The sequence below is a fragment of the Strix uralensis genome, chromosome 1, assembly GCF_047716275.1.
Source record: "Strix uralensis isolate ZFMK-TIS-50842 chromosome 1, bStrUra1, whole genome shotgun sequence".
NCBI classification, from domain to species: domain Eukaryota; kingdom Metazoa; phylum Chordata; class Aves; order Strigiformes; family Strigidae; genus Strix; species Strix uralensis.
The window spans coordinates 22165870-22181435 of NC_133972.1; the positions used below are offsets into that span (position 1 = coordinate 22165870).

Below are 15566 nucleotides of genomic sequence, written 5' to 3' on the forward strand. Positions count from 1 at the left end.
GCAACAATGGTCCTCTTAAAGTTATCATGGTTGGGGGAAATTTAATTTCAGTTTAAGCAGATTTCAACTCCACTTTATTTCTTGCTAATAGCTATATGACAATTGGAGGGTGCTTTTTTTAACATATAAACAATTTTAATTAGTTTGGTGACTGAGAATTGGTAGCTTGTTTGGTTTGGGGTTTTTTTAGGAGGGTAGGTTTAAGATTCTTCATACATTCAGATTTTTTCAGATGAAATTACTATTAAAGAAAACTTTTCTAGCATGATCTGTAGATAATGATTTAATCTTCATTGTGTGACAGTTGTTTTTGCTGCCCAGTACTTACCTTCTCAAGTGCTTCTATTTACAGGTTCTGCTTTTCACAAACCTTCTGCTGAGTTCATTAGTTTGCTTGATGGGTTGCTTCAAAAGAATCCTCAGAAAAGGTAAACTGTCTAATCCATGATAGTTGTTTACATCATCTTTTTTCACCTTTGGAGAAAATAATTGCTATGGTACTGTATGTATAGTATTTTGTAGATGACAAAGAGTGCAAAAATCACTTCATCCTTCATATGAAAGAGCAAACCATGCTTTTTCTTATATAAAGATATACAGAATTAATGTTTTAAATACGTATATCTGTATTTTTGTAGCTGGTGCTAAATAGATAACTTTGTAACAGAAATGATGGGCAGTTTTAAAATTGGATTGGTTTGCTTTTCCAGAGCAATGGACACATCTGTCTTATGAGGCTTTGATTTATAGCTGATACAGTTATATTGTGAAATAACATAAGATCATAATTTATAAGGTAGCTCAGATAATTTACATGTTGGGATTGGCTATGCAGTTTCCTTCATTCTTAGTCTCATACCTCTGTGTTGTGTGAATTATCCATTCTGATTTGAGGCAAAAAGTTTGTCCTGTAAGAAAATTTATTTGTTGACAAAATAAAAGCAAACAACAGGATTAATTGCCCTGTAGTGTCACTGGGGTCAAAACCTAGTCTGGTATCTCTTTGTGGAGCTGTACCTTGCCACTGCTTTTTCAGTTTGTTTGTTACTTTTCAAAAGGCTGAATTGGACAGACCTATTGCAGCATCCATTCTGGAAAGGATCCCTTAGACATTGTGATGCTGATTCTGCAGACAGCCAGGGCACAAGCTCAAGGTACTGAATGTTCAAGGAAGACTTCTTTTATAGTAAATATAAGAAAAAAAAATTATTATGGTTTTCTGTAAGTTCTCTCATTTTTGAATTTTGCTTAGGGTTTTCATGTTGTTAACTAACTGATGAATGTAGTTTTACTCCATTCAGTGAACAATTTTGGATGCTTAGAAATTGTACTATCCTATTAGTGTATTATACTGTCTGTTTGTTTTCAACGGACTCCTTCCTTCTGACTGTAGATGTGTTAAAATTTACTTCTGAACTAACTGCTCTCATTTTTATTTATTTGTTTATATAACAATGATGCACGGTAATTTGACTTATAAGATTCTACAAAAGCTTTCAAAAAATTATAAATATGGATCAGTTTTGTCTTTACTGAGATTTTTGGTTTGTTTTTATGCATTAGGCTTAAAACATCACAAAGGCTATCAGTACAGCATCTTAGATTTGTGGTTCAGCAAATGCAGCTGACCCATATTCTTTGCTTATGACATAGAGCATTAATCTAATGGGTTTTTCTTCTAAATTTGTAATACTCCACACTGCTATATATGCAGAAAAACCCAGACCTTTTGTGAAAATAGGTTCTATGTATTAAAAAGTTAGGCTTCTTCAAAATACCTGTTACTTTGCTGTTTTTTTCGTTTTAATATTGAATTAGGATATTTAGTGTTGGTTTTTTATGTTCTTTTTTCTAGAGTATTTGGAGGATACTTTAGGTTCCAACCTAGGGAACTAATATGAGAATAGTTTTCTTTTAGAATGCTGAATGTTTTTGAAATTCTCTCTTGTTTTGTTTAATACCCATTTCTGATACCAGTGCTGCAATATTTTTGTTAGTAACCTTTATTCTAGTTTGAGATACAGCTCTTTGTCTTTTAATTTTATTACTGCTTTCACCACCAAGGCAGATAAGAAATCAAGATTTAAAGTTTATACCACAAAGTAAGAATTTATTCAAGGTTTTAGCAAGGTTTATTTCAACATCTACCACAATGCTCATCTTTGAGGAATTTTCAGAGAATCAGAAGAATCTTAATCTCATATGAAATATTGGGCTATTTGACCTTACTCTTGGTTTTCAAATGCCTCTGAAATATCTGCTGAGGTATGCACTAGCTGACAGTTATGACAAACGCAGGACATTGGCTTTACATGCAAAAGAAGCTCAATACTTTTTCCAGCTGTGAGGCCAATTTATTTTCTTCACAATGTGGGTTTGGTTAATATTTGATATCCTGGACAGCCTCCGAGAAGGTTATATGACCCAGTTACATGTGAATAATAGAGGGGGATATTAAAAAGAAACCAAACAACCAAAATCAATAAACTTGCAATTAAGTGTGGACGTGTAAATCATTACGCAAAAAAATGGTAGTTTGTATTGATCTTAATCTAGGCTACAAGCTTCATTATTAGAAGTAGGTTTGTTGTGACTTTTTCCTGTGAAGATTGAATGGCCTCTAAAGCTTTTAATATTTCTTTATAGCTCTTGTGTTATGAGGTAATAATTTAACTTTTCTAAATTGTTTCATGCAAGTTCTACTGAGAGAGATAGAGAATTTTTTTAATATTCTCCAAATTATTTGCTGTAAACTTATTCTTCATCATTGCCATTACTAATATAAAAAGTATATGTAACACATTAAAATATTATGCTGTTCTAGAGAATGACAGCTACATTTTATGTTAATAATTGCAACAAATAATGGATATGATTCCTCTTTTAAAAATTTAAATCTGTGTAATTAATATCTTTTATTAAACAGCAGTGAGGACACAGACTCATCAGTGTCTTGGAGTGCCAAAAAGCCAGTGGATACTCAGAAAAATCTAGATAACCTGTCATCCTCAAAAGCAGATAATAAGCTACCAAGCAATTATTTCAAAATAGGTAATACTGTTCATTATGTTATTTTTAATTATTTTGTGTCCTGTGAATTTTGTCAGTCTTACCAACATGCTTATTCCCTATGTTTTATTTGTTTTTAACTTCTGAATGCAAGTTCATGTTCTCTTTTCAGTAGAAACTCAGACTGAATTACGCCCAAAAAGTACAGTTGATGGTGAATCAAATGAATCCATATTTCTTCTCAGGTACGAAAACCTAAAGAACAATTAGAAAACCCTTGAAACCCTGCATTTTTAAATTTTTTTTTCCCCCTATCTCTTCAGACATTTTATTATTGTGTTTGTAACATTTTGTTAGTGTTGTCTCCTTTTGAATTTTCTATCACCAGTTTAATATTAAGACATCTTTGACAAACTGTGAAAGCAGTGTATGTAGTTAAAGCAATGCTTTTATGACTTTATTACACTGGTTTTTGGAAGTAAACTTTTAATGTCTTAGCTCTGTGTCTAAACAGAAGAATTTATTTCAAACTTTATTTCCTTCTTCACATATGTGAGAATATGCTTTGAATATGCTTCCTTTAAATACACAAGATTAAGCATTCAGTTTAAGATCCACTAACGAATTCTGCCTGCAGCTTTTCATCACAAACTATATTGGTAACAATTTACTAAGTACGACATAGGTATTAAATAAAAAATAGTGATTGGGTTAACAGTGATTTGTTTTAGTTGAGGCCTGATTCTGAAACTTTGTACTAGCTTTCAAACCAAGAAGATTATGTAATAAAATAGATATTGTTCTTATTGTCATCAAGCAGAAATATTCCAGTTTGAAATTAACTACCCTTTCAAGCTTCTTGCATAACCTGAAATAGGGCTTTTGACCATGATAGTGTGTCTACTTTTCCAGTTGCTTCAGTTGATTTTAATAAAGTATTACTTCTAATCTCACTTAACTTCTATCATCACAGCTAAACTCTTACTACTAGTAATTTAAAACAGTATTTGCTTTAGCAATCTGCTGAAAAGAAAGGCTACAATAGCATTACGAACATTTAGTATAACAACATGTAATCCAAATTATATCAGGAATGAGAGCAGGGAAAAAAATGTATTTTTAACAACATACTTTATTTATGAAAAGTACATTTATTTTAATATGAAATTTGAAATGTTATACAATTTAAAAAAATATATTTTCTGAAATTCTCTTTGCTTCAATGGTTTAACTTCTCAAAGCAGCATGTGTTACCTACTAAAGTTTTAAAACATTGAAGTGAAAGGAAGCTGCTGACCTGACATTTGGTACTGGAATTTACTTAGCTGCTGTTCAAAAGTTAATCAGCCTTTAACAGCAGTAGCTTCTTCTGCGTGTGCAAGTGGAATAGATCTTATTCATTTCAACTAGTTCAATTCAGTGATCACTTGTCTTGTTTTAAACTGAGAAACCATCTGAGAACTGGAAAGATTTTCTGTATCTCAATCACATATGAAAGTAAATAAGGTTTGGAAAACAAATATATTTAACAAATCTATGTCTTTTGAAGCATGTGGGAACCAAGAATAATCTGTTAAGCCTCCTAGCTAGAAATTGTACTTTTTTTGGTTTAGGAAATAAGACTGCTTAAACTTCCAAGCAGATCCTGATATATTTTTTTAACCATAAAAATAAGGACATTTTATGTAGTTTTATCTAGCTAGTAGATAATATTTTGGCACTCCTTCATTGTACCCTTTAAATTTTTCCTGTCAGAAACAGATGAAAGATGCCTTTTTAACAAAATAAGGATAAGAATGAGAACTATGTTAGTCATTTGACTTGATTTTCATGTGTATCTTTAATTTTGTTTGCTGTTTGTATTTTTAATTTAGTTGCTTTTTCTAATAAATAAAACTGATTTGCAGCTAAATGTGCATATTACTTTCTGCTAATCAAGAAAGCACACTCATTTGAAGTTGTTCATTAAATTAGTTTCATGGCTTGCCAATTTTAAGAATTCTAAAGTTGCCTTTAAACACTTCAGTGTATACTACAAAAAAGTTCACAGCAGCTTTACGAAAATTGCAAATTTGCAGTGTTTTGTTCTCTCCTTTCTTCATTGTCTAATTAGGTGACAGGATTTTTAAAAAGAAAAACTGAGATGTAAACCTAGTTCACATTCATACATGAGAATTAGGCAGTTTGTAATTCCCATTACCTAGCTAAGAGTTGGCAGTCAGAAGAGAACATAAAATAAATTGCAATTTTTTGTCAAGTTAATTCTCTTCATATATTGTTTGTTATTAGGAATTAGGGTAATCATATTTTAGCATCCATTTTGGAGAGTGACTACGGGTGAGAAAATAATCAAATTATATTCATCTAACAACAACAGAAAAAAGAAACCACCCATTTCTAACTGACAGATAAATTCTAACCTTGTCAGGACGTATATAAAGAAGTTCATGTTTAGTTGATGGATCAGGCATAGCACCATTTATGTTTGTCAGCTTTGAAAGTTAACTGTATGGCATGAAAGTTTCAAAAGAGCAACAAAAAAGCAGTTTGCAGTGAAACTTAATCTGTAGTCTTTTTTTTTCTTTTTTTCTTTTTAAAGTTCTCGTCCCACACCCAGAACTAGCACTGCAGTAGAAGTAAGTGATGCTACTACTGCCTCAGTCCAAAATTCTCCACAAAGAGATTCACGCTTGAAAAGGGTGAGTAGAAAAATAATATTAAGGGTTGGTGGTATCTTCATAGTTAGATTTTTAGCCTGGAGTCTGTGGCAGTCACCTTTCTTCTTCATCCTTACACAATTGCAACTGGAAAGCAGTTCCTACAGTGTGCAAGTTAGTTGAAAAAAAAGTATTTGCAGAACTTCAGATGTAAGAGTTAAGAAAATGCTTAGTCTCCCCTTTCTTTTATTTTTTTCCCCAGCATATAAAAGGGATAATACTATCTTCTTTCTTCTCAGTCTAGTTTTTGGAGCTGGTGCTTTTTCTTCCAACATGTGTCTTTATAGTTGGCTCTATCTGCTACTACATAAATAAACAGTAATTTAGAATATGTTGTTTACATGGCCAAACTGTGTGATATGTTGTTGAAATGAAATATTTGGGGAATAAACATAAACTTTCTTTTTTTGTGCAAAATAGTTTTTTAAAAACTTTGTTCTTGTTCTAGGCTAAAAGTATGTTCTCAAGTCAGCAGGATATGGAGTCAACATTGAAAGAGCTCATTTACACTGAATCTGATCTTATCGTAACACCAATCATTGACAATCCAAAGGTACTGCAAAATAAAAGATTCAGAACCTTGTGGGTGAGGCCATTTTTGCAGATAAGTCTTGAATCAGGGTGAAACTCCTTTCCTGTATTTTATAATTCTCATTTTAAAGCAGTTCCACCCAGTCATCTGGCAAGCTCTCCTGAAATTTTTTGGCAGTCTTTTATAATCCTGTTTTGTTGCTAATTTGAAGAACTGAGTTATTCTGGGATTGAATACTAATATCAAATAATATTTTACAAAAGTAGAAGCTAATGCTGTGTTCAGTACTTCTGTAGATTTGTTTTCTGATAACTTGCTTTGATATCTATTATTTAAATGAACACAAAACTGTATTTTGGTATACTGAAAACACCATCTATGAAGCCCTCTAGTTTAGGAGTTAGACCTTTACAGAATAACTTTTGTTACTGTTTAAACTTCAGATGTAATAATGTTTCTAATAAATATGAACTTATTTTCTCTGGAAGAGAAGACCTGAAGTTACAAGAAATGTCCATCCAATTTCTGTCATACGGATTCTAATGTGGTAACAGTTTGCTTGACATCAAAGGAAAGACCAAAAAGAATCAGAGCTCTGCACTGTAACGACAGTGTAACATATGGGCACATGTGTAGTATTGCTAGAAGGAATGATAGGCAAGAGCCCCTTTTGTCTTCCTTTTATTTCGGTGAAAAAAAAATGAAGTAATTTTAGCAACTTTACTTAGTATGGGGCAGATGCAGAGAATGCAACATTTTTCATTGGAAGTGAGCATCTAGGTCATTAAGAAGGTCTTACAGGTTTTAGTTGATGCATTGTTTTAGTATAATAATTTTTTTGGTTTGTTTTAATGGAATTCCTAACACTCTCAAAAATTAAAGAGCTTGTACAGCTAGATAAAGTAACTACCCAACAATACTGTTCTAATGTGTTTGGGGTTGAGGACATTGTTGCCAGTGGAGAATTTCAAAGGTAATTATGCATTCAAATGCCACCTCTGTAAATTCTCAGTTCTGTGTCAGGACTCTGACACAAAGTCTTAGCCCTTCACTGCTTCTGTTCTTACTACAAGAGATGAGATTAGGGGTATGTATACATACTAATGTGCACATAGAGACTAATCTCCTTAGCATGCAATGCCAGCCTCAGAATTAATGCAAAATAGCCAACTAAATTCCAGGGACACGTAATCAGAGTCACTGCCTACTTGGCTGTCTTCAGACTAAAGGATGATACTGACACACAGTAAAGCTGAAGAGCTTGCAATTTAATCTCCTGCAAAGGGATTTACTAGATGCTGGCAGAGTTTTAAAAGCTGAAATGTCAGCTTATATTGTAAAATTTCCCTGTGTTCTGCAGATCTGTGGAACTGAAGACCCTTTTCAGAAAAGAGCTCTCTAGTTACACTTAGACTTCATCTGTCAAAGGCTAAATTCCAGTATACGGTTACTTTTTTGTATGCTTTAGTTACTGAAAATCACACTCAAATGCTCCATCACTGAGCAGTCATTCAATTTCATGATGTACCAGAAAATGCTCTGTTGTAGGGGAAAAAACCCCAACCTTATGAATGATTAGTTGGTGATTCTATGACTTCTTATATTCTAGAATGATCTAGAGTATATGTAAGTATTTACTTTATGGCAATGATTTACTAAAGCATTTCATGAGCTCTTAGTTGCATAGTTCTTTTCTGTAGCTTTTGAAACCCAAATGCAAGTATTTTTCCATGTACAAGCAAGATAAAAATGTAAACTGAAAAAATCCTATCATTTTGTATTCCCATTAAAAAAAATAAATTAAATGGAAATACTAATTAAAAACACAGAGTTAAATCTCAAATACCTGCTTGGAAGAAATACATACCAGAAAAGAATGGAAAATGCCTCAGTAATGAGCAGCGGTTTGTACACCCATCCTGTACAATTTTTGCATCTTTGTGTTTTCTTGTTCAACTACTTGATACATTTCTGGAAATCTCTAAAACTCGTTATACTGTGTTTGGTTATTTTACAGATAATGAAGCAAGTACCAGTTAGATTTGACTTGAAAACTTTACATATACCAACATATTCAGGTATGGATCTGCTGAAGTTGTTAAAACTTAAGTTCTGCATATGATGGTGCAACTCACTATCACAAGACCTATTGCTTCTCTTTGTCGATGATGAACTGTCACAGTTGCAGAACTCATAACTTCTCTGAAACTGAAGTTGCGTCTGTAATGTTCCTAGCTAGACCAATTTTGAGTAGACTTCTCAAGTGTAAACAGTTATATGCCCTTCCTTTCTCTTCTGCCTTCTTCAGTTTCAAGCCCATGCTCAAAAATGTTTAAAATGAGACATTCAGCCTTGTTTTAGTGTGGGAAAAGCATCATTTTTTTTCCTGTGTTATTTTTTGTAAACAACTGAGATATTTTAACTGAAATATTCAACCAAATAGATTAAAATTTGACAAAGGTAGATAAGCAAATGAAAATAGGATCTTAAAATGTGTGGTGCTGATCAGCCATAATACTAGGCAGCCTTGCCAGTCCCACCTTTAATCATGGAATGTTATGGGAATCATGTCCCAAAAGATAGTGTGGAGTTGTTTGGGGTTTGGTTTTTTTGTTGTTGTTAGTTTTTAATGTCTAGAAAAGCTGCTGTTTCTGAAAACAAAAGGCTGCTCATTGTCACTAATGAAACGTTTCTTCCCCTGGCAAATTTCCTCTAGCATATTTAAGGAAGTATTACTGCACTTTACTGTGCTTGAAGAGGGATGTCAGCCAGATATATAGTCCTTCTGCAATTCACATAGCACCTCTACCTAGACATAAACATTCCTTTTTTCTTTCTATAAATTATGTACTTTGGGGAGTTAGTTTGTTGAAGAAATTTTATGGTTGGAAAGGAATGTAACATCCCCCAATCTCCATGTCAAAATTGCAGTAACAGAAATTATTTTCAATTTGGCTAACATCCTAGTCAAAAATGATCAGATTCAAGTGCCTAAGAGGGTGTTATTTTATTTCATATTGCACTTAAGTAGCTAAATTATCACACTAATGTTCTGATATGTTTAACTATTGTTGTCTCTATTTAGTTAATATGGGATAGTGGTTGTGTAATGCTTTCAGAGTTGTAGCTTTTTTTCTGGGCAACTTTCTGATTGTTTTTGAAGATACTGAATTTGATGCTGCTTGTCAATAATGATTAAAGACAGTGTGGAAAAATTAAGATAAATACCTGAAATCCAAACCTCTTTTCATCTTTAATGTAAATTATAATTGCCTTCTTAGTAGGTGTTGTTACTTAAGTGTAAAATCGGAATAAAAGACAAGACATGCTCTTAAATATTCTGTACTGGAGCATATCAGGATGGCAGAGAAGTTACTTATAAATAACTAACCAAAACTGAGGTAATGTGGGGCTGCTAGAGTGAAGTTACCCATTGAGACTGATAAGGAAGTCTTTGAATAATCTCTGTTCATGTACAGTGGTCAGTGAATTGACCACAGGATTTATGTTAATTGTCCTAGTGACTTGACTTCTTTGTGTTCCTTTTGAAGTCATCTGTGTTCTGTTACTACTAAGGCTTAACTAGATGGATACCTACCTTTATGAATAACTATACACATTTTCAGTTTATTGATTCTGAGGAGATTTCACTGACTTTCATTAGGTTTTGCCTCAAATTTACTCCAATGAAACTGCCCTTTCTCATTAAGAATTAGTAATGATTAAGGACAATTACTCAACTACTATCTTGCCTAAATATAGTGCCAATAAATGTTTACTTAAATGAAATCCAAGGACTTAGCAGGTTTGCAATTTCAAAAATGTTTTGAGGCTTTTATTGCAACATTTTTATGCTTTATTTCTCTTCTTTTTGATTTCTATGGTCTTCAGACATGAATTATGTTTGTTTAATATTTTAAGTACTAAAATTATAATTGGATTCAAACTTTGGAACTTATTTTTTCATGTTGGTGTTACTTTCTAGTGTGTTAAAGCAACATCAGAGATCCGTTATCTTTAATTGCTTGTTTGCTTCTTATGGTTAGCTGAGAAGTTATCATCTATGAAAGACACGGATTGGAATGACTTCTTGCAACAAATATGTTCACTGCTTGATTCCACCGAGAAGAATACAGGAGCAGCACGTTCCAAACTGAACTTACTGTACTATCTGTGTACCGTGGCTGTCCACAAGGAAATTGCAAGCAGGCTAATTAGCTCTCAGCTGGTAAATAATAAAGTTTTGAAGCAATCAGCATGGTTTATGTACTTGCCATTGTAGCTAAAATCAGCTGCTTTTAGTTATATTTCAAGAAATCATTGGTGTACTGACAAAAATAGTATGGCAAATGTAAGTAGAAAATAATGCAAAAAATTACTAAATTAAGTTCTATGTCAGGTTTTTTAAAAGAGCTGAGGGAAGCGAATTCTTTCTCTTAGATTTTGGATACATTTACTTATAGATATGTTGTATTAGTAAAAAGGCTGCGGTAAAAGCTAAGCTTGGTGGAGAGTGTGAAATAACATATGATGAAATGTTAGTCTTCATAAATCATTAGGTGACAGAGAAGACTGAAAAAAGTTCATGTTTGAATTGTTAAATCAATTTTATTTGGCCATACGTCTGCAAAGAATAGCAAGAAAAACTTTTTAAAGAACATAGAGTAAAACTTTCATTAAGTACTTCTTCAAAGGGTGAGCGTGTTCTCTGAAGAGTCTGTTTTAGTGTACACCTAAATGGCAGTTTCACTTTTCAACCAGACAAACAATTTTATTAATATCCTCTGTAGTGGTTTAATGTATTTCTCAGAGTATTGCATGTGTAGAAGAGAAATACAATTATTTTTCCCATTCTGCAAAAGCATCACAGAAGCCATCCCAAGATGTGCACTCTTCAGTTTATTTAATAACAAGTAAACTACCTTGTTCTCCAACATTTATACTAATGCACCTAAGTCATATTCTGATACATCGTCCTTGGATATAGACAAAATTGCACTGCCAGAAAAATTCAATGAAGAATGTTCAGGTTGGAAGCAATGGTATGTCTTATGCCATAGAATTCCTGTGAAAACAGGAAACAGAATTGCTGGAAGGTGTGTTCCATTATCACTGGATAATTTGGGGGGGGGGGGGGACGGGACACGACAGAGTAATCCAATAACTGAATTGCCAATTAACAGAACATTTAGAAAAGAGTTAGTAATTATCCAGTTTGGTTCTTAAGTGGCTGATTATGTGTGTTAACAGTCCATTCATTAATCTAGTATTTGCCAACTATTTTTGTCCTTTCTCACAAAATGAAGTTAATTTATTAAATACTTGTTGGGTAATACTATATGATGATCTCTGTGTTTGTAGATGAAAGTATTGGAGTTTTTTCCTCTGCATGGTCTCATTCAAAATGAAAAAAATGGATTTTTTTTTTTAACACACTGATACATGCTTAGCAGTTTAAGGCAAGAATATAGCAAGAAATTGAATTTTTACTCTCAGTCTTTTTAAATCGTTTGGACAATATCTACAATCTTTGTCTATGATAATACTTTTTGCAAATGTTATCCAAATACATTTTTATGAAATTACTGGTATTTTAATTTTTGTGTTTATCATTGAACATACCACATCACCTGAAATTCACTGATGTTTATTTATCTTCTTTAAACTATAGTTTCCTATATTGATACAGCAGCTGCGTGCAGCCGCCAACTGGGATATGTAAGTAACAGTTATTTAAATTAAATTTGTTCAAATTTGGAGTTATCGCTGAAATTTATTAAAGATATTTTTTAACAGGATACTTGAGGGGTGTTTTAGCCTGTCAGACTGCTGTGGTACCTGACTGGCAGTATGATGGTGTATATAACATGAGATTTTTTTCAGCATTGAATATTGCTATTCTACAGAACCAAAGATTAGAGAAAATCTCTAAAATTTTATCTAGAAGTTGTATAATTTAGTGTATCAAATAGAGTTACTTAAAATCACTGAATAAACCACTCTATACCATAATAGTAGTAAAATAACTATAATGGTAGCTTTTATTTTAAATGACTGTCAGAAATATTTCAATGTGATGGTGCCCTCTGTTGTTTGTTTCATAAATGTTGATTTTATTGATTCAATTTTTTTCTTTCATGAAACTTTTAAACCTGATTTGCTGGTAACAGATTTAATTTCTGTTTTGTCAGCTATACTGAAAAGTTTAAAATTAGGAGTTTTCTGTGTTACAAGAAAACTGAACATGAGCATAACTGATTAGTAAGACTATAACAAACTGAAGAATCTTCATTCTGCAGTGATAAAGAAATACCTTTATGCATGAATTTATTGCTAAATTGAGCTGAAATACCAAAAGAATTTGATGAATAAAAGAAAATAGAAATAAGAAGAAGATCTGAGCTGTAAATCGCACTTCAAATATTTCCTGCCCTTAGCAATCTGTGTAAAATACAAACCAGACAAGTGTTTTTGTCATATTTTGGAAATAGTTTTTCTGCACCTACAAAAAAATGTATTTGATACGCAGACGTGCCAAAGTTGCTCGAGTGATGGGTTTACTGGCATTACACACATCTGAACTTGGAGAAAATGTACCTGTCTCTGAGGTAACTTTCAATATTTTTAATTTTTATTTGGCGGGAAGTTTTATTAAGGCTTTTACTATTTATGTGGGAAACTTTCACAGCTGCTTTTTTTTTTAAGCCTGCTTTATTTTTTTTCATATGTGTAAATGGGAATAGAATTCATTAAATATACAAACTTCTGAGTTTATTCTGTGTAGGTGTGGTTCTGATTTTTACTAACCTGTGGCAGAACTTCACATGAATGATAAAACTCTCACCTTTTTCTCTCTTTTTCAGAAAAGTAAGTGGTCACTGTCATACTTCCTCTGTGTGTGTGTGTAACAAGAAGAAAGTCTTGACATATTTGACTATGCTGAAATGTAATTGTTATAATTAGTATAAAAATAGTACAATTGATTCTTAGAAATTATTTTTCCAAAAAGTGAGATGGGACTAATTTGAGATTCCTTGCAGTTCTTGAAGAACCTGTGTAATGAAGGGCAAGTCATTTTCTTTGGAGAAGAAAAATATTTTAAATCCTTCTTTCATTTTGCATGCTCAGTAGTTGACTTAAACAGAAGACTGATTAGACAAAGTGATCTTACTGTCCTTTTATGCGTGTGGCACATGCACCCAAATTGGGGGAACTTGACATAATCTACTATTTAATGTCAGTTCAAAGTGTGAATGTGACATTATTTCTACTTCATGAGGTGAAGTCAGGATTTTATTGTAATGGGTGTTTGAACGTGAGAAACAACTGCTAAACACATGTAACAAATATGCTTCCATACTGTACAGATCTTGTGTGTAGGAACATATAGTTATTAGTTAATTGCTGACTTTTTTGGCAATGCAGCTAAGGAACCTTTTGTTGCTCTAGGTCCTTCTATTTTCTTCCTAATGAATATTAAGAATGATTATGATTATCTTGCTGTGTTGCTTAACATTTCAATTCTGTGGTGAAGTCTGAACTCAAAACATTATTGTTATTACCTAGGGTTTCTTGTTTGTTTCATAAAGTTATAGAGTGGGGAAAGAGTCCTTATAGTTACAGTCATTGAAGTTTGGTCAAAGTCTTTCAATACAGACAGTTGCATGTCAATTGAATTTCAGGTCACAATTTAAGTGCACTTTTGTATGTGGCAATTTTATCTGATACTTACCTTTAAAGGTTCCAGTGAAAACACTCAAAAGTAATTTTGAGATGTCAGTATAACTTTTGGCTTTAGGTGTTTGTTTAGGTGTTTAGCATTAATACATTCAGCAATAGTTTCCCTAGCTTCCCAGTTTCCATCATAGAAAATACATATCCTAGTCTGCTTTGTGTATATAAAAATAATGGATTGAAGTAGTTTTACATTGAGCTATAATAATATTTTGTTCAAAGTTTTTTTTGTTTTTTATATGAACATAAAAATCGTTCACAAATGGAATTTAGCATTTTTACAAATATGCATATACTTCAAAAAACAAGTTAAGTCTGAACTCAGTGACATTTAAACTGAAGGATTAGAAAGGAAAATTAACTTTCATTATCACTTTCTGGCTCCATTCTTACATGAATTAAAATTATTTTTTTATATACAGTCATCGGGAAAATAAGGATTTTTTTAAAAAATAAACAGATCCGAGTTATAATACTGTTCAACAGGCATCTACAGTGCTTACTGTAATGACATTAATTCCAAGTTTTTTTTCCTCAAAGTGATATCTCAGAATTTAAAAAATATTTTAGAAGGCTTACACAAAATTAGAATGAGGAAAAAAATTAAATCCTAGTATTTTCATGTCTTTAAATTTAGTTTTGCATGTGTAATCTAAAATCAGATAACTGTAGGCAGAACACAAAACTTGATAGTTCATTTACAGGAAAAGTAGGAAGGAGTCATTTAGGAGTTTCTGATCTAGAGAGTTGTGTTCCCTTCTGTTCCCCTCAAAGGAACTACCTGAACCTGTGAGTTTGAACATCCTTGTGGATTGTCAGCTATTGTACGTTGTGTGACGCTTTAAAAAACCCCAGAAAATAATTTCAACCAGCATTATATACTGTATTAAAATATAGTGCTGTAATTTGTTCTCTTATGAGTTAACTGATACTACAGCTGAAGTTTTTTGGTGGCTGCTGTGGTTTAGGAAATGTCAAAACCAGCTGTAGCTAATCAGAACAACATAATCTAAAATGACTCTCTGATCCAGGTCTTATAGACTAAAGGTATAGGAGTGATCTATCTATTGGTAGTTGTTTCTCTATTTTATTTCCTCTTCCATTTCTAGTAACTTCTAATACTGTTTGATTTTTTGACCCCTGTTAGATAGGGATAATCTCTGTAGAACTATCATCTCCTATAGCCGCAAAATTTTGTTCCCGTGTGTGAAAAGTCAGTTCAGAGCTCAGGAAGATGCAATTCTGGAATTATTTTTACCCCCTATGTGTACCATGCTATGTACACCAATTTTTTTTCCCAATATTTATCACTCAATCATGACCCCTTTGCAGTTCTTTATGTCATTATGCACTTGTCCAGTTATTTGTGATTTATTTTGTACTTTTAAAGTACCACAGGACCTAATAGAGACTCATGCATGACACCATTGCTGTCCCTTACATGTTAAAATCTGGCTCTTTATTTCTACCCCTTATTGTCGTTTATGTAGTTGTACATTTATTTAAGGATAGTTCCTCTATCTTTGAGGTTGAATCTCCACCATTAACCTTTTTGTTGTTGTTTTAAACAATCT

At 32.6% G+C, this 15566-nt stretch overlaps 1 protein-coding gene across 6 annotated transcripts in view; it reads left to right on the forward strand.

The window, feature by feature from the left end:
• Positions 1-15566, forward strand: part of ULK4 (unc-51 like kinase 4) — a 253132-nt gene that overhangs the window by 14638 nt on the left and 222928 nt on the right. For 4 of the 6 annotated variants that reach the window (XM_074891573.1, XM_074891583.1, XM_074891535.1 and 1 more), the window contains 10 exons: positions 353-428; positions 1059-1154; positions 2927-3051; positions 3182-3254; positions 5609-5708; positions 6175-6279; positions 8276-8336; positions 10305-10486; positions 11930-11976; positions 12788-12866. In XM_074891573.1, the coding sequence (XP_074747674.1) occupies positions 353-428; positions 1059-1154; positions 2927-3051; positions 3182-3254; positions 5609-5708; positions 6175-6279; positions 8276-8336; positions 10305-10486; positions 11930-11976; positions 12788-12866 (944 nt within the window). The remainder of the gene's footprint in view (positions 1-352; positions 429-1058; positions 1155-2926; positions 3052-3181; positions 3255-5608; positions 5709-6174; positions 6280-8275; positions 8337-10304; positions 10487-11929; positions 11977-12787; positions 12867-15566) is intronic. The other 2 variants (XM_074891545.1, XM_074891554.1) reach the window with 2 other exon arrangements.